This window comes from Mustela nigripes, chromosome 12, assembly GCF_022355385.1.
Source record: "Mustela nigripes isolate SB6536 chromosome 12, MUSNIG.SB6536, whole genome shotgun sequence".
Classification (NCBI taxonomy): domain Eukaryota; kingdom Metazoa; phylum Chordata; class Mammalia; order Carnivora; family Mustelidae; genus Mustela; species Mustela nigripes.
This window is the reverse complement of record NC_081568.1, coordinates 99,885,101-99,905,056: the sequence shown is the minus strand read 5'-3', so window position 1 is coordinate 99,905,056 and position 19,956 is coordinate 99,885,101. Positions and strand designations below refer to the sequence as shown.

At 43.7% G+C, this 19,956-nt stretch overlaps 1 protein-coding gene across 1 annotated transcript in view; it reads right to left on the bottom strand.

The window, feature by feature from the left end:
* HEXB (hexosaminidase subunit beta) overlaps positions 1–13,435 on the bottom strand; it is a 25,752-nt gene extending 12,317 nt beyond the window's left edge. Inside the window, exons 1-5 of the mRNA XM_059418079.1 lie at positions 13,129–13,435; positions 9,819–9,964; positions 4,782–4,847; positions 2,226–2,272; positions 1,883–1,993 (exon numbers count right to left, since the gene is read on the bottom strand). Of these exons, the coding sequence (XP_059274062.1) occupies positions 1,883–1,993; positions 2,226–2,272; positions 4,782–4,847; positions 9,819–9,964; positions 13,129–13,349 (591 nt within the window). The 5' untranslated portion in view covers positions 13,350–13,435. The remainder of the gene's footprint in view (positions 1–1,882; positions 1,994–2,225; positions 2,273–4,781; positions 4,848–9,818; positions 9,965–13,128) is intronic.
* Between the last annotated feature and the right edge of the window lie 6,521 nt (positions 13,436–19,956).

Genomic DNA, 19,956 nt, shown 5'->3' with positions numbered 1-19,956 from the left:
TTTTTTTTTTAAAGATTTTATTTATTTATTTGACAGAGACAGATCACAATTAGGCAGAGAGGCAGGCAGAGAGAGAGAGGAGGAAGCAGGCTCCCTGCTGAGCAGAGAGACCGACGCGGGACTCGATCCCAGGACCCTGAGATCATGACCTGAGCCGAAGGCAGCGGCTTAACCCACTGAGCCACCCAGGCGCCCAGTAAAAGAGGCTTCTATTCACTAAAAAAATCACAGAAGTTCCCTGCTGGTGGCCACACATTCACTCATATGTCCCCTCTAAAAGGCCATCTGACACTAAGAACTAACTTACGATATCTGCCAAGATAAAATGTATCCTTTAAGCCCAGAAAATGACTTGCAAGAATTTATACTCAGGAAATAATCCTGACGAGTGTACAAATATAAGAATACTTACTTCAGGGACACCTGGGTGGCTCAGTGGGTCAAGCCTCTGCCTTCGGGTCCGGTCATGATCTCAGGGTCCTGGGATTGAGCCCCACATTGGCCTCTTTGCTCAGCAAGGAACCTGCTTCCGCCCCTCTCTCTCTGCCTGCCTCTCTGCCTACTTGTGATCTCTGTCAAATAAATAAAATCTTTAAAAAAAAAAAAAAAAAACCAACTTACTCTACAGTACTGTTTGTGGTTAAGTTAACCTAGATGTCCATCAGCATGAGAACAGACTCACATCATGCATCATGGTATATAGTATGTAATATTCAACTCCTTAAAAAGATGGTATGGACCTCATAATTCTTTTTTCTTTTTTTTTTAATGACTTTACTTATTTGACAGAAAGTGCACAAGCAGGGGAAGGAGCAGGATCCCCGATAAGCAGGGAGCCTGATGTTGGGCTCGATCCCAGGACCCTGAGTACATGACCTCAGCTGAAGGCAGAGGCTAAATGGCTGAGCCACCCAGGCACCCCCAGACCTTATAATTCCTTCATTAAAAAGATGTCCACAAGATTTTCTGAGGTAGCAAAAGTGCAATTCTATATAAGTTTTTTAAAAAAGATTTTATTTATTTATTAGAGAGAGAGAGGGCCTAAGTAGGGGAGAGGGAGAGGGGAAGCTGGACTGGACAGAGGGAGAGGGAGGAGACTTCCCACTGAGCAACATGGGGCTTGATCCCAGGACCCTGAGATAATGACCTGAGCCAAAGGCAGTTGCTTAACCAACTGGGCTACCCAGGTGCCCTCCATGTGTGTTATGTCATATGTGTTAATACTTTCATTTTTAAGAGTAAAATGAGATAAATGGGACATAGAAATTGATATCAACCTTTGGTAAACACAAATATGGGATTACCACCTCTGCACAGCTACATTCCAACTTCTTACACTAAGCATTCCTTTCTTTCATGAAAGTGATAATAATGTCTTTTGAAGAAAAAAATTCAGGGTATTAGTGCAAATGCAAAAACTACTTTTTAATAAGACACTGCATAATGATCAAGTGAAGGTGCAGAAAAACATAGGAGGAAAACCTCCATTCCCCTACAAACTGGTGGTCACTGTGGGGATGAACCAATAAGTGGACAGGAAAAAACGGTTCCTATCAACCTCTACCCCAGCTCCCACCATCTGAAGTCATATATTCCTTTGAAACATCTCCCTAGGGATAAAGCAGCTTCCAGCCTCCTTTCTATGCCATTTTAAGCAAATTAAATGGAGATCACAATGTTAAAAGAAACTAACTTTCTCGACTATGGAAGAGATTTTCCAAGGGAGGCAGGAAAAGAATGCTCAGTGCTTTACTATATGACAAAACCACCCCTCCCCGCCATGTTCCAACTTATAAAATGGAGCCAAGAACCCGTGTAAAGTAACACCATAAAAGGACACAGCTTCAGCAGAGACAATGGGGAAAACAAAATAATTACCTACCAGAGTTTTAAGTATACTCTTAATGGGCAGGAAGTGTCTAGCTGTATCAATTAAAATTCCTCTGTGTGGAAACCGTGGAGAATCAATAATATTAGCCTCATTGATGGTGAACTAGAAAACAAAATAGAAGTGCTTTATTTTTAGAAATTTTCTCTTGACTTGAGATAAGTGAAGACTGTATCTATGCAAGTACTGCATAAAAGATTTAGAAAAAAGTGTGAAATTTTTACCAGAGAAGCTAAACATTTGGAAAGAACATTCAAGAACCAAGTAAGTAGCTAAAAACTTTATATTTTTCTTGTAGTAATCCAACAATTTTTAGTAACATAATAATCATACTTACAGTCCCATAAGAATCTTGATAAATTAATTGGCTAAAAGTCTCTAAACCTAGGAAGAATAAAATTTATAATTTATTGCATTAATTTATGTAACAGATTGAGTGAATAAAAGTCATATTATGCAAACGTACACCCATAACCAGAAAAGGCAAATAAAACTAAATACAATGTCACACCTATACCCTCTAACATATTTTCTAAAATCAAAGCTCAGTTTTTATTATTTTTAATTGTTTTTTTAAAAAGATTTTATTTACTTATTTGACAGAGAGAAAGAGAGAGTACAAACAGGGAGAGTGGCAGGCAGAGGGAGAGGGAGAAGCAGATTCCCTGCTGACCAGGAAGCCTAATGTAGGACTTGATCTCAGGACCCTGGGATCATGAGCTTAGCTGATGGCAGATGCTTAACCAACTGAGCCATCCAGGCACCCCCAAAACTCAGTTAAAAAAAAAAAATCCCTGTTGCCATCTCATTCAAAGCTTTACTTCACTGTACCCACACACTGAGTTTTGTCTGAACAAGAACACAAAAATGAATGGTGGTTTAATACAACATAATACTAGTCACTTAATAAATTAATAGCAAAATAAAGAAGAATTTTTATGATAAAATATAGTAACTTTAGAAGGTACATAAAGTTAACAGAGAGGGGAAAAGGTTCGAAACCACCATTAACCTATATTAAGTAAGGGCCCAAGTTAAAACTTAAAATAATTTTACTCATAGCTGTAAAGACTATCTCCTGAACATTTTCACTGAAATGGACTGTTTCCTTAATATACTATATTAAAAGCGAATTCCTTTAGCTGCCCTTGACTTTACCATTAATTTTTTTCTTAAAAGCTTTTAATTTTTAATGGATCTCTACACCCAACATGGATCTCAAACCCACAACCCCAAAAATCAAGAGTCACATGCTCCACTGACTGAGCCAGCCAGGCACACGACTTTACCCTAATTCATCATTCTAGATGACAGTGAAAATTTCAACCTAATAGTCCAAAGCCAGAAAGGAAAAAAGGAGACACAACTGATGCCATGAAAGTAAAAAGGATCATCAGAAACAACCATGTAAAATTGTAAGCCAGAAGATTTGACAACCTAGAAGAAATGGGTTAATTCCAAGAAACATATATCCTACTAAAACTGAATCACAAAGAAATAAAAAAAACTGAAAAGACTGCTTACTAGTAAGGAGACTGAATCATTAATCCAGACAGACAAATTTTGACAGACAAAAGTCCAGGACCAGGCTTCAGAGTTGAATTCTACTAAACATTCAAAGAAAAATTAACACCAATTCTTCTCAAACTTTAAAAAAAAAAAAAAAGAGGAGGCAATACTTTCAAACTCATTTTACAAGGCTGGCATTACCCCAATACCAGAAACAGGTAAGAAAATTACTGCCCAATATCCCTGATGAACATGAATACAAAAATCCTCAACAAAGATGGCAGGGCACCTGGGTTAACACTCAACCTGAATCAAATCCAAGGCCTTCTTTATTTTTAATTACTGTAACCAGTTAGCTCACACTTAAAAAATAATTTTTTAAAAACCCTACTATTTGGAAGTCAGTAGAACAGTATCTCATCAAATTAGAGGAAGTAAAAGAAGCTTCTGAACGGGAAAAATAAATGTCCCAATACCCAAACTTTGTTCCAACTCTGAAATTCAGAAAAAGCTTTTAGAGTTTCTCTCTGCCTATCGCCTCTAACCCCTCTAGGTATGTATTTATTTAACACTGTTCCTGTAAACGTGGTTATGTTTCTGAATCTACAGAAATTTAAAATGGTAGAAGGGCCCGCTCCCTCTTCCCACTGTTAGCGTGTATGTGGTTGACTGTGCCCCACCAAGACTTTCATGATCAAGTGATTCCTGGCCAAAAAACAAAAGCAGAATCACCCCGTTCTCCCTAGTGGGTTCAGATGAAAACTGGTAATAAAATCAGAAACAATCCCAAAAGGAGACACCGGAAAAGAACCAAGAGTCACACAGGAGATGAGATGGCCCAGTTATTTACACTGTATGGAGATCACTAGGGTCTCACTGTATTAAGCTGAAAACTTCACCACTAGCTGGAGGATATGTTTTATTGAGAAAGTTATTTTTCTCTTTGTTTCTATGCTTCTGCATTATCAGGTTTAGCAATAAATCTGAGACATTTTGCTTGTAAGTAAATACATTTATTAAACAAGGGGAGAGAGATACTTGCTACTGAAGGTGACAAGAAATGACAGTGAAACAGACTGGGAAGAAATGCCCTTCTTCGAGCAGGCCGAGGCATTTATAGCTCCATCCACATTACAGTCCCAAGAGCATGAACGAATTACATTCATGCATACATATGGTAACGTTCAAGCATTTTTCCAAAAGTCAAACGATCTTTCTCGCATGCTTTAAGTGTACATGTGTGATAGAAATAATTTTGGAAATACCTGACAAAGCATCTGTGAAGGGCCCAAGGAAACAAACTTTTGCTGTGCTTGATTTCCCAAAGCACCAAATGGAGATATTTCTTTATTAGAAAATAACAATCAAACTACATATAACTTACCTCGTAATACTCCCCAAACTCTGTTGGCCTTGAGAAAAGCCACTGGTCCTGCCACAGCTAACGTATCTGCATTGGGGGGAGGAGGGGGAGAGAAGTTTGTTAATCCCTCGGTCACACAACAAAGTATTCCTTAAACATATAATTGATATTTCTGGAGCATTCCTTTCTCCTGAGCTCCAGGCTTATTTCTCCAACTCCTCCTGTACATTTTCACAGAGATATCCTGTGGATTCCTACAACCCCACAAGCCCAAAGCCAGGAAGCCCTCCTTCCTGCTGCCCGCTGTCCCTGCCTGTCCCCACTGTGCCTCATCTCTGTGGGGTACAGCAGTGCCCTCCCACCAGGAAAGATGCTCAAGTCAAGAATCTGGGTGTCATCTCCACAATTCCTCATTTTCCTTCAGATGCATTATTGTCTCCACTGCCCCCTCAACAGAATAAGTTCCTACTTCGGCAATGATTTTAAATTTTAAATTCCTCAGTTCTGTAATTCCTTGTGAAGCCTCAAGGAGCATTTAAATCTTCCACTCCACCTAAGGCCAAGTGTTATTTCTACTCTTTATCTTCTACTTCTACGCTCCTCTACTTGCCTTATACCCACCTTTCCCCACTATTCTCCTAAATCTCCCTTAAGATTCACCTACTGGGCACCTGGGTGGCTCAGTGGGTTAAAGTCTCTGCCTTCAGCTCAGGTCATGATCCCGGAGTCCTGGGATTGAGCCCCCATCGGGCTCCCTGCTTAGCGGGGAGCCTGCTTCCTCCTCTCTCTCTGCCTGCCTCTCTGCCTACTTGTGATCTCTGTCAAATAAATAAATAAAAATATTAAAAAAAAAAAAAAAGACTCACCTCCTAACTCACTTTAGCTAAACTGAGCTGTACCCCACTCATTAAAAGGTTCATACCCAGCTCCAGGTGGCTGCTTCTGGGCCAAGGGGGGACACTGATTTTTCAATCTTCTAAATCATACTCTCCCTAAGGCTGCACCAACAGTCCTTGTAGACTTTTGGAGAGGTTTAGAGTGGAGACAACCACAGATAAAGTAAAGCACCAGACATTACAGAGACTGGAAGCTAAAGGGCATGCCAGACCTGGGCTCTGCTGCAGTACAGACACTCAGGGGGCAGGTTAATGGCCCGTGGCCTATCTGGACCACACCATCGCCCTCCACCACCATTGCCCACACTGGCACCCAAGAGCAGGCTGCAGGTAGAGGAAGGAGCTCTAGCAATAGCCAAGAATCACGTAACCTTCTCAGGTGACAGTCTTCTGACTAGGCAGCCCTTTCCACAAGAAGACTGCAGTGCTGAGTTAGCAAAAGGCCAGGCTAAGCCAGAGACTACTGTTTTGAGTACAATCTAATCGTGTTTCCTCTTCAGCTCTATTAAGTTCTTAGCCACCAGACTCACTGGCTGCTGTTTAAAACTTTTTTTTTTTAAGATTTTATTCACCAATTTGACGGAGTGCACGCACACAAGCACAGAAGCAGGGGGAGCTAGAGGCAGAGTGAAAAGCGGACTCCCTGCTGAGCAGGGAGCCGGATTCGAGACTTGATCCCAGAACCTTGGGACCATGACCTGAGCCAAAGGTAGTGGCCCAACCGACTGAGCCCCCCAAGCATCCCCCAATCTGTTTTATTTTTTAAAGAATCAGTTATTGATGTTATCTGTATGTACATCCCAAGGACCCTCGGATCATGACCTGAGCCTAAGGCAGATGCTTAAGCTGTTGAGCCACCCAGGCATGCTAAAAACATTTTTTAATGCATCATAGTTTTCAGAGCTCCAGTAAATAGTTTTAAACACAAAAAAGTCACCTAAACACATCAATACATTGCATGGACTCAACACTCATTATTTTCCAGGAGCTGCTGATCTTAAGAAGGACTTAGACTCCACTCAATGCAAAACCCATGAAAAGAAAGCAGTTAAAAGGAGATTTTGTTTCTAAACGTATGGACTCCTAAGCTGTAGAATTTCAATTTTTTTTTTAATTTTTTTATTTTTTATAAACATATATTTTTATCCCCAGGGGTACAGGTCTGTGAATCACCAGGTTTACACACTTCACAGCACTCACCAAATCACATGCCCTCCCCAATGTCCATAATCCCAACCCCTTCTCCCAAACCCCCTCCCCCCGGCAACCCTTAGTTTGTTTTGTGAGATTAAGAGTCACTTATGGTTTTTTCAAATTTTTTTTTTTAAGGATTTTTTTTTTTAATTGATTTAACAGAGAGAGGGAAAGCACAAGCGAGGGGAGGGCCGGGCAGAGAGAGAGGGAGAAGCAGGCTCCTCGTAGAGCAGGGAGCCCGATGCAGTGCTCGATCCATAGACCCTGGGATCATGACCTGAGCTGAAGGCAGAGGCTTACCCCACTGAGCCACCCAGGTGCCCCAGAATTCCAATTTTTAATTCCAAACGGAACTACTGGTGTTAACAGCAATTACCCTCCCTGATGTGGCATCAGAGTGGCATCTTGCACTTCTCAGTTATCCCTTTCTGCTTTTTGCACTGTAACTACTTTGTCTTCAAGAGTGTACATACAGATAACATCAATAAATGATTCTTTAAAAAATAGATTGGGGGATGCTTGGGGGGCTCAGTCGGTTGGGCCACTACCTTTGGCTCAGGTCATGGTCCCAAGGTTCTGGGATCAAGTCTCGAATCCGGCTCCTTGCTCAGCGGGGAGCCTGCTTCTCTCTCTGCCTACTAGTGTGCTCCCCCCTCCTCTATCTCTCTCTCTGACAAATAAATAAATAAAATCTCACTTTTGAGATGCCCATTCAATTCCCTCTATTTTGGTCAGAAAAAACACACTTACCAGACCTTCTCCTGGGCATTTACATACACGTATGTATAACAAATGTTGTCCTGCCATATATGTGTTCCTGCGTATGTCCTGATACACAAACATTACCCTACTTCTCATATGCCCTATGCCCATCTCCACAGTTTATCTCAGCAAGCTCTCCAGGCTGTTCGCTCACTCGGCCTCTTTATTCTTCCCTCTAGTACAGCATTCTTCAGTGCCCACGGACAAGATACACGCAGTCATTCTTGTACTGATGAACATGTGGTTTTGTTTATAACTCTTCACTAAGGCAAGCTGCATCAAACAGCCTTGTTATATGTAATTAATTCTCTACAGTAGACACTAGTTCACTTCCAGTTCAAGGGCATATATATTTTCCCTTTTAATACATAATACTGTGGCACTTGTCACTTCAACATTTTCTCACACTCCAGGACAACAGTCGATATCATTTCCATCATTACAACAGCTGATTCATTTTCTCATCATCATCTTCAACAAATTCAAAACTGAAGACTAGTTTCTCCTTCAACCAGAAAATTTCACAGTCAGCTTGTCCTAAGAAGCCTCCCCTTCAGAATAAAGGTTTGCAAAGCTGAATGGATGACAAACTATACCTCTCCAGTCTCAAAACACAGCCATTTTCTGGAATTTACGATATGTCATCAGTATTGCTAACAGACAGCAAAGATTCCTTGGCAAGTTAACGACCACTTCCATCTCAATTCATATTGCAAAACCTAATTCATGAAGTGTATAAGTGCTGTTGACTGAAATCACATGTCTGACAGTCACAGATAATCCTGTTTATCTTCTAAGAACAGCTAGAGAACTGAAGAGAAATGAACTTACTTCCCAGAGATGCAGAAGAGATCTGATCTAGGGACACCCGGGTGGCTCATTAGATAAGCATCTACCTTCGGCTCGGGTCATGATCCCAGGGTCCTGGGATCAAGCCCCACATCAGGCTCCCTGCTCGACAGGAAGCCTGCTTCTCCCTCTCCTGCTTCCCCTGCTTGTGTTCCCTCTCTTGCTGTGTCTCCCTCTGTCGAAGAAAGGAAAGAAGGAAGGGAGGAAAGAAAGGAAGGAATCTGATCTACACTCAGAGAATGAAGCGATGAACCTGACTATAAAGCCGTCTGAGGACAAAAGGGTCACTCTTCTCTTAGATATGGGGTAGCCCCTCTATCCTTACACTCCACTCCCCGTCTGCTCTGTCTGCACCTACCCTAGCATCTACGTCCTCACATTGCTCCCCTTGGTTCCTTGCTGTAATTCCACAATCTTCCCAGTCATTATGCCCTATGAAAACAGCCTGCCCAATTGCTTCCTTCCAAAACAATCGGGGGAAAGCCCAAACATTTTAGGCAACAAAAATATATAGCTAAATAGTGACTGCACTGTAAAATGAAACAACTCCACCCCACTCCCAGTTCTGCAGTATCTCCGTGTCAAACTAGATTATAAATAGAGATCATGAATATAAGGAGAGATTAAGTCTCAAAATAAAAGTTAAGAAATTACCAAGATGTCCAAAAAAAAAGTACATTAGCAAAGTACATTATTGCTCCAGAAAGTACTTAATACATGTTTATAATGTTGTACATTAGCAAAGTACATTATTGCTCCAGAAAGTACTTAATACATGTTTATAATGTGGGGCCAAAAAGCAGACTACAAAAGCCATATGGACAGTATTACACCATTTTCATGTCATTTTTATATGTTTATACTTATATCCATGTATATTTCAATGTTTAACTCTAAAAATACAACACATCCGAAATAATAGTGATTGACTGAGTGCTGGGGTTAAGATGATTTCTTTCCTCCTCTTCACTTACTGTATGTATAGATTTTCCACAATGACTATGAATTATTTAAGGTTTTATTTATTTGACAGAGAGCAAAAGATCACAACTAGGCAGAGAGGCAGGCAGAGAGAGAGGGGGAAGCAGGCTCCCCACTGAGCAGAGAGCCGGATGTGGGGCTTGATCCCAGGACCCTGAGACCATGACCTGAGCCGAAGGCAGAGGCTTAACCCACTGAGCCACCCAGGCACGTTATGTATTACTTTAATCATCAGTCTTTAGTGATAATTTTAAAAATCAAACTTATAAACTCACCAAGAACTCAAAATAGTTCATGGCATGGAACCTATTTGTGGTACATAAGCCCCTCACGAGCAGCTTAGAACATGATACACTCACATTACACAGGTACTCACAGGACTCATCTGAAGTGATATTGGGGTAAAGATCACACTCCGATTCCAGGACAACTGAGATGAGAAGTTGCTTTAACTCCACTGCACTATTACGTTTAGGAGGTCCGAGCTGTGACGTTTTGAGATCAAAAATATAGTCATGGTATCTGTGTGAGAAATAAATGCAAACAAATTTTTAAAGCACTGCAGCCAAGTTTTAGATACGCATGTGGCCATGGACATCGCAGCTGACTCCTCCCATCCATGCTACCCAGGACTGGTCCAACGAGAGGCTCTCACCCCAAGCTGCACATTACAATTTCTGGGGGAGCGTTTTGGAAATACTGATGTCCAGACCATCAGAATTAGAATCTCTGTGAGTAGGATACAGGCACAGAAACTTTGGAAGTTATGACCCCCAACTTCCAAGTGCCTCATAGGAAATTGCTGTTAAGAACTAGTAATCAAACCAATAATGGTAATCCCATCACTCTTCCGTATGCAAGCCAATTAATTATAACCAGCAATGGAGGTGGGCATCAGGGGTGGTGGTAGCAGGAAGTTTCTGACACTAAGTATGCGACAAGAGTCCCATTTCTCAGTATGGGACACCTGGACTAGTTGCACTCTAGATGCAGCCACTAAAGGTGGCAGAAATAGAAAGAGTAGGGATTCCCTAATGATACTGTTGACTGCCTTAGTCAACTAGAATCCTCCCTGATTTTGGACTTCCTCAAGTGTGAGATAATAGGTGTTATTATTGCTTGAGCTTGACTGAGTCAGAGTTCCTCATCCAACAAGAGTATCCTAGCTATTGCACACTCCCCTCCCAGAAAAAAGGGTCACTGAATTCTTGACAGGGCCTTGAAAATTTACCTTCTGCTGATACCCAAGTACCAGAGAAATGGGATATTAAAACAACATTTAAAGGTGTTCAAGGAACAGGCAGACTTCAAAGCAGTTAATATTTTAGAGTTTGGTAAGCCAGAGGTTGTGTATGCTACTTAAGTGTAAGAACATCTGGTGTGCTTCCAGAAAATTAAGGAGAGCTAGTTAAGATCCGGTAAGTTTGGAAGCATGTGGAAGTTAACGAGTCAGAGAGTGGAATGGATGAAGGTGCTGAGAGCCCCCTCCATGGGAAAACCTCAGTAGATTCAGAAGCAAATTAAGATCAATGAATTGTAAACTTAGAAATGGTTAAGATGGCCAATTTAATTTTATGTGTATTTTACCATTCTTAAATAAATTTTTTAAAAGGAAATTAAAATTGCCAGCAGCTCTGAGATCTGAGTTAGGTGCTGGCTTGCCACAAATACGGAAAAACTTGGTTCTGGACACTGAAACTCCAACAGAAAACTCAAAGGGTTCTAAAGCAGTGGTGTCCAAGGGTTAATTTTGCCTTTCAGGAACCAAGAGCATGCAGCTTTTTGTTCAGAGAAAACAAATGAGTGACTAGCACATGATGGACCTCATTCTACAAGTTGAGGAAGTCGTCACACCTGACCAAGCTCTCTGCTTCCAAAATGCATACTATTTCAACGCAAGGTTTACCATATAAGCTGGGCACTTCAAAGACAGGACCGGTGGTTCTCAACAACCTAGGGCCTACACTGTGTGTGCTCCCGACCACCTAGCACCTTTGGAACATCCCCATCATCTCTACGTTCTGCCAACCACACTGCACTTTTACTCTGAAATAAATACCCTTGCAGGTTCCTAGAACGCTCACCTGCATGCCTTCAAGTCTTAGCCATAGGGCTAATGTTTTATAACCTGCTTCCTAACAAGGTAGGGTATAATTAACAACAGCTGCCTCACATACCAGGCATGAATTGGTGAGGCCAACTCCAGATAATCACCTGCACTGTCTCAAAATGCCTAGCCTTGTTTTGAAACCATCTCACACCTGGCTCAAGTCCTGGTTATCCAACTACCACCAACTCATCTTCCCTGCTTGCTTGCCATACTCTTATCAGTCCTTTCAAGCCTATTACCAAGTCCTTTTCTACTAACAGTATGGCACAGAAGAAAAATAGTTTTACCAACGGAGTCCCAAAGCAAAGATTTCCTAGCCATGATTTTCCTTTAAGATGACCTTCATGTACTTCTTCCTCCTCAATATCCCAAAGCAACCAACCACCTTGGCTTTATTTATTTATTTATTTATTTATTCCCTCACACTGACTCTAGCCATTCTGACCAGTTTAGCAGATTCAGTACCAAAGGCTGAGTAGAGTATACATCTAAAATGAGGGTAATGCTATCCACTCAGTTGCAGTTAAGTGAAGGAGAGAAAGAAGCCACCCCTGGCCCCATCTGGGGCCAGTAGGTGTTAAGCTCGTTTTGCACACAGACATCCCCCCCACCACCAGGTGTCTGCTGTTCTGCAGGCAAAATTAAGCTATGACGCCCACCGGACACAGACAGACAAACATCTGGGGGAATAAAACGGCAGTGCAGCCAGCACCAAACGACACTGGTCTCCAGCACTACAGGCCTTCAGGAGAGTCCAGCAGACAGGGGTCTCACAGAGCGGCGACGCCACAGGCAAGCCGAAACACCTTCCCAAGAACAATCTGCCTCATATTTGGTGTGGTCAGCAAAGCCAGGCTGTGGGCTGCCTCCGCGTTACGGAATTCACCCTGTCTGTGGCCAAAGGCTTTCCAGACGTGGAAATGTGGGGTGCTCCGGGACTAAACGGGAAGCTGCCGGGGCCAGCACGTGACCTGCCCGCCGCGAAATGCAAAGCAGATACTGCGGCACAGGGATCACATCTAAGTAATTACATGAAAACGGCGAACACTTCGTATGAAACAGATGGGGGGAGTTTAGGCAACGCTCCAGCCTGAGCACCTTCTGAAATGTTACCAGATTTGGCGAGTGCGGTGGGGAGGTGGCCTTTAAATGGCAACCCACCCGGGAATCCTGGTCCCAAGCTTAAAGCACTCAGCCCTTCCCTGGAATTTCCTTCAAAAAGGAAACTGCCACCACCAACCCTCTCCATCCGCAGTCCTCCCCGCTCCAAGGCGAACACGGCCACGGATTCCGAACAACCTACCCTCTCCCCTCAGTACCCCGCACGCAAACAGGGCTCTCGAGCGCCCAGAACCTCCCTTGGGAGGCAGGAGGGGGAGGGGAAGAGCTTGGGTTTCAGCACCTGTGTCCGAGCCGGCTCTCCCACCTTCTAGACCTGCCACTCTGGTCAGGTCCTTGGCCGGTCGGGGCTGTCTCCTCATCGGGGAAACCAGGATAAGAGCGCGCCCCCGACTTCGCCCCCTGCGCCCGCACAGCCCCCCGGGGCTCCACCCGGCCGCGCGCGGGGAGCGCTCACCGCCGGAACGCTTCCTGCAGGAGGGAGCAAGAGGGGCCGGCGGTGGACGAGGGGTCGTAGGAGAAGGAGAAGTTCTCGCGGGAGACGACCAGCAGGCGCGGAGACAGCTTCACCGAGAGCGGCATAGGCCACAGGGTCGGGCCCGGCGCGGCGAAGGAGCGTGGGGCCAGCGCTGCCAGCAGCGCCAGCAGCGCCGGGAGCCCCAGCCCGCGCTGCTCCATGGCCGCCCGGTTGTTCGCTCCGCCCGGGTGTGCGCGAGCGGGAGGATGCCCACCTGGCCTCCCCGCAGACCGGGAGGAGGAAGTGCGGAGCGCGGGGGTGGGGTGTCAGCTGACCGCGCGCCCCGCCCGAGCCCGCCTCGGGGCTGCTGGGCCCGCCCGCGTCGCCTCCACGCCACGCCCCCGCCACCCTCCAAGCCACGCCCCCGCTACCCTTCACTCCAGGCCACGCCACGCCCCACTCTGGCCGCTGCGAGCCCTCCGCGGAGACCCCATACGGCGGCGACCCGAGGGGAGGCCGGGGGAAACGCTGGAAACACAGCTCAGGGAGCCGCCGGCGAGGGCGCCTGACGCGGGGATTTTGTTGGCTTACTCCCAAGCCCAGGCCGTCCTCGGACGGTAGATCAGCTTGAACTGAAGCCTCGCGTCAGAAATCCCCGGGGCAGGGTTTGGAACAGGTGGGAGGTTAGAGATTCTGCAGATTCTGCAGAGAGAGTGTCTCGGCGCAGGACTCCTGGACACTTCGGAAGGACACCGTGGACCCAGTTAAGTAGGCAGATGATACAAAGAGGCAATGTATTTTAGCGAGGGGTTAATATTGCCAGACTATAATTTTCGAAAAAACTACAAACATGACAATTACAAAATAGAATACAAATGTGTCAAATACCTTATTCGCCATGATTAAATAAGTCTGGTTCAAAGACAATTTAATAAAGCAGCGTTAGAAGAAGATTGATAGTTTTAAAATTGGGAAATGTGCTGCAATCAATGACTCAGCCCAAAGTAACCTGGAAACTCCCATCCTCATTAAAAAAAAAAAAAAAGAAAGAAAGAAGGAAATTCCATTTATAATGAACTGCTAAGAGCAACTTAAATATTCATTGTGGCAGGCCTCTCTATATATTTGGAGATTAAAAAGCGGATCTAGAAGCAAGCAGACACAATGTCATTAAAATCTATGTGGTGGGAATTCAAATGTCCTCTCTCTCCTTCTCCCCCACCTTAGCCCTCCTCTTCCCCCTCTCCTCTATTTTCCAACTCAGTTTTTCTCCGCATTGGCTTCATTCTCAGACAGGCTCTTCATGATAGCTCTCTAGATCTTGGGTGGCAAGAACAATGCCTCAAGGTAGCTTAGGTCCCCCACTCATTCCTTCCTAGCAGTCCTGATAAAGGATTCCAATTGAAAAAGCTTGATTTCACACCCACACCTAAGGGAAATCGAGTTAAGTTAAATGACCAATGTGGAATGGAAGATGCTGATGTTCCTCCAAGAATAGGTTATCGAAAATAAAACTACAGCCCCAAAATGGCATCACTTAGGTTAGAGCCCCAAGTCACCAAACCAAGACTTAATACCCAATGTAAATATAATTCCAACCCCCCAGGAATATAACCTATAGCCAGTCAACATGGAATACTCCTGGTCAGTACTAGGAAATTTACTGATGGACCCTATGCACTCTCCTAAGGAGGGCAACCCTGCCTAAACAATGTATTCCTTGCTAATACATTCTATCCTTTTTTATAAATGCCCTCTCTAGCTTTTTTTTTTTTAAGTGTCCCGCCCCCCGCAGAGATCACAGGTAGGCAGATGGGCAGGCGGGGGGGGGGGGGGGGGGGGGGGGGACGGGGATAGGCTCCCCACTGAGCAGAGAGCCTGATATTGGGCTCCATCCCAAGACCCTGAGACCACAACCTGAGCTGAAGGCAGAGGCTTAACCCACTGAGCCACCCAGATGCCCCTGCCCTCTCTTGCTTTTAAATATGTTTCTCTTGTTTAGCTCAGCAGCATTCCCTTCTACTTGCTAGATGGGAATGCTGCCTGATTCATGAATCACTTAATAAAGCTAGTTAGATCTTAAAATCGATCCAGTTGAACTTTGTTTTTTAACAAGGTGTTCTGTTGCCAGGAGAAGGAGAAAGGGATCCTAGGCAAACCAAAACCACCTATCTACTACAGAAAGTATTCTGAAAATTTAGGCGAAGAGCTAGAAGACTTCAAAGAAATTTCATGTGACATGCTTAAAATACAATTCTTCCATAAAAGCAAGCATCAATGCCACACTATTCTTCCATTTTATAATGAATATATAAGAGTAATTTGCAGTATCCACCTTCACTGCCACTTTTCACTGTTAATTGAGGGCTAACGGTGTAATTTTCCCAAGATTCCATCTCTAGTTCATATTGTTGAAATTACCACAAGTTTAATGACAACTTCACCTTGTGTCTTAGTTATCTATTGCTGTGTAACAAATTACTGCAAAACACAGGAACTTAAAACAACAAGCGGTAAATGATAATATAATATCTCACAGTTTCTGTGATTCAGGAATTCAGGAGTCTTTGCTGGGTAACTGTTTCAGAGTCTCTCATGAGGCTGCAGTCATCTGAAGACATTTTTCTAAAGGCTTTGCTACTGCTGGAAGATGTGATTCTGGGCTAGCTGGCATGGCTATTGGCAAGAGACCTGAGTTCCTTGTTGGCTATTGGCTGAACACCTCAGTTACTTGCCACAAGAGGGTTTCCCTAGGGTTTTTTGTGCATATTCACAATATGGCAGCTGGCTTCCCCCAGACCAAGTGATCCAAGAGACAGCAAAAGCAAAGACAAGGCTAGGACACCTTTCCATGGCTTCATCTTCTTTTTGTTTTTGTTTTTAAGATTTTGTTTATTTATTTGACAGACAGAGATCACAAGTAGGCAGAGAGGCAGGAGGCTGGCGGGGGGTGGGGGGCAGCAGGCTCCCACCAAGCAGAGAGCCCGATGCGCGGCTTGATCCCAGGACCCTGAGATCATGACCTGAGCCGAAAGCAGAGGCTTAACTCACTGAACCACCCAGGTGTACCAACCATGGCTTCATCTTGTAAGTGACATTTCCATCACATTCAATAGCCCTTAAAGTGAGTTATTAACTGTAGTTACATCTACAGGGAGAGAAATTAGGCTATACCTTTTAAAGTGTTGGGTCCATGGTCAAAGGAGCGAGACTGATACAAAGCTAAGGTCAAGCAAAGCTTTATTTCGCGTCAAGCATCAAGAATCAAACTGACCGGCCAGGGCTGTCTCTTGCAAAGAGGCGACCTCTCTCTGCCTTACAGACTAGCTTTTAAGGGCAAAGGCCAAGTGGTTGGGCCTGGCCATGCACAGGTGGCCAATGAGATTGTAACACAGAGAAAGCTGCACAGTCATGCTAGGTCACACATAAGTGACCAATTGAATTACAATTTACCCTATAGTAGATATCTGAACTAGCCTATCACCTTGGTCAGATTTGGCACCCAAAAGGCACCCAAAGGGCAGGGCCCATACTCCTTGGTAGCTAGGGAGACAGTATGTGCCCCCCACTGATTGAATACCTCCACCTGGCCTGACCCACCCTTGTATTTGGGCTTTGTTACCTGGGACTGGTTTCCCGGACTTATTTTTAAGTAAGTCCCCTGGGGGGAAAGGGGACAAGGACAGTTTAAGTTTTACTGCATAAACAACAAAATCACTGTTTAACCAGATGGCATCACTCAGGCTAAATAGGCCCTTACAAAAGGGAGAGGTCTACTCTCTGACCACAAATTATTTATATTCCTCCAATATGTAAAATATATTTCCTTACTCCCAAGAACTCCCAAAGTCTCATCCTTTTAGAAAATTAGCTTGAAATCCAGAATGCTGGCATCTATTAGTGCTAAGTATGGATGAGGCTCCTAAATGTATCCTTAAAGTCCTTAAGTACAATTTCTCTTAATCTATAGAACTGTGAACCAGAGACAAGTTATTTGCACCGTATATACATAAAATATAATGGTGAGACAGACCTAGGATAACCAGTATAAATAGTTCTGTTCGAAAGAGGGAAAATGAGAAGCACCAAGGGGTAAAGCAATCCCCAAATCCAGGCAGGCCACTTTTGGTAGTTCCTTGATTAAGATTCAAAGACAGGATATAATTCTCTGTGACTCTTGACTCCACTCTCTGGCTTTGGATTCTGCCTTCTGAGTCATGTTTCCTTGTTCACGGAAAATAGCATGTTTCAGGCTGAGTAAATTTCTCTGTTGCTGTCCCTGTTGCTCAGTTTAAATGGGCAGCATTTCTGTAATACATTTCTGTTAAAAACTGTTGATTCCCTGTGAATCTCACTGAGGTTCATGCCATTAGATAAAAGCTATGCCCACCAATCTCTTCAAGATATGCCCTTCCCTACCTTGGGCTTCTACTGGGAACAGCATCATTGGAAACTCTCATGTCTGATTGAGAGGATCTGTCAGGCATACCCTTGAAAATATTTAGATGACCTTTTTTAAAAAGATTTTACTTATTTATTTGACAGAAAGAGATCACAAGTAGGCAGAGAGAGAGGAGGTGGCTCCCTGCTGAGCAGAGAGCTTGATGTGGGGCTCAATCCCAGGACCCTGAGATCATGACCTGAGCCGAAGGCAGCGGCTTAACCCACTGAGCCACCCAGGCGCCCCAAATGTTTTTAACTTTTTTTGAGCTCTAATTTGTCAGTTTTCCTTTTACGGCTTCAGGACTTGTCTTGATTAGAATTCAAAGATGATAAAAATTGTCCTATTTTCTTTTAATGCTTTCATTTTGAAGTAGGTACTCCAGCTGTTGTTTACTTTGGTGCATAGCTGAGGTAAGGCTCTAACTTTTTCCCCACCCATAAGGATAGCCAGCTGTCAAAATGTCACTTATTGACTAGGCCACTCTTTCTTCACTGATTTAAAACACTTCCTATACTTTATACTAAATTTTCATAAAGATGCGTAATTCTGTTTGGGGATCCCTGTTCTGTTAGTCTAAATACCTTTTCCTGGGCTAAGTGCTATGCTGTCAATGTTATATATAAATCACTGTAATTTTGAGTTATACTTTGTTACTTTGAAGGGCATACAATACAGTGTCCTTATTTCTAAAAATTTCTGGGCAATTTTAATCATATATCATTCCATATAAAGACTCGATTGCCAATGTTCAGAAAAGTTGTCAAACATTACTTCAATGGTATTGATTTTGTAGATGAGTTAGGAGAGAACTCACATCTCTGAGTCTTCCTACATAGAAATAATTTCTCTTAATTTATAAAATTGTTTTATGCTTATCACTGAAGTGTCATCGACAACTTTACATGGGCTTTCTTATTTCTTAGCCATGCTCCTAGACCTTTCATTCTTTTGTTGCTTATGTTACTAGAAATCCTTCCCCTCCTCCACCCCAGAAATGACAAAAGAATGAAGTAGAGCTTTAGGCATTGGCCTGGAAAGATGTTTCCACCAGCTTCATTCCTACCTTAACCAGAGTGGAAATGGTTGCCAAAATCTCTTTCATAAAAAGTAAACTAGGTCATGTCACTTCCTTTCTCAACACATTTCAATGGCTTGTTTCCCACTACCTATAGAATCAAACACAAGTTCCTCCCCATGATTCACACAGTGGCACAGAATCTTTCTGACCAGCATTCTGATCACAGCACTTCCTCCTTTGATGACCCTGCTTCAGGCACTCTTTGGGTACTTCCAGTCCCTGAGCTTTCGCCTCCCTCCCAGCCTGACCTAAGACATTAGCAAAATGGGGAAGAGAAACTGGCATGGCCTCTTGTGCTGCTCTGAGCATGTCTGCATCCATTGCCTGACAAAAAGATGCTCTTTGACTCACCTTTGGTCTGGCCTTTCTGAGCCCTCTTCTTCTTCTTCTTCTTCTTCTTCTTCTTCTTTTTTAAAGTTAAGACTTCATTCTATTTAACATTTTTTAAAAGATTTTATTTATTTATTTGACAGACAAAGATCGCAAGTAGGCAGAGAGGCAGGCAGAGAGAGAGGAGGAAGCAGGTTCCCTGCTGAGCAGAGAGCCCATCCCAGGACCCTGGGATCATGACCTGAGCCAAAGACAGAGGCTTTAACCCACTGAGCCACCCAGGCACCCTCTCTTCTTGACAAACAGAACCCAGTTGTAGCAACAATCTTAAGTCTGTTCATCAAGAATCCCCACCAGTTACACTATCCCATTACCCTGGCCTCTTTCAGCAACAACCCTCTTAGGTCAGTTTAGCAAAAATCAACCCTATTGCTGATGTTTCCTTTTAGTAATTTTCCATCCACTGACACCCCTGTCCTGTACTCCGCTCATTGGCCATAAACCTCCAGGTGATTTTGTGGTATTCAGAGTTGATTCCAATCTCTCTTGGTAGTCTTTTCTTTTTCTTCTTCTCCTTCTCCTCCTCCTCCTTCTCCTTCCTCTTCCCCTTCTTCTTTCTTTTCCTTTTTTTTTTTTTTTGAATTTTTAAGTAGACTCCATATGGGGCTTGAACTCAACCACCATGAGATCAAGAGTTGCATGCTCTACTGACTGACCCAGCCAGGAGCCCCTCTCTTGGTAGTCTTGACACGTATCACATAGTCTTAAATAAAGTCTTCTTTACTGTTGTAACAAGTGCCAGAATAATTATTTATTTATTTATATATTTGACAGAGAGATCACAAGTAGATGGAGAGAGAGAGAGAGGGAAGCAGGCTCCCTGCTGAGCAGAGAGCCCGACGTGGGACTCGATCCCAGGACCCTGAGATCATGACCTGAGCCGAAGGCAGCAGCTTAACCCACTGAGCCACCCAGG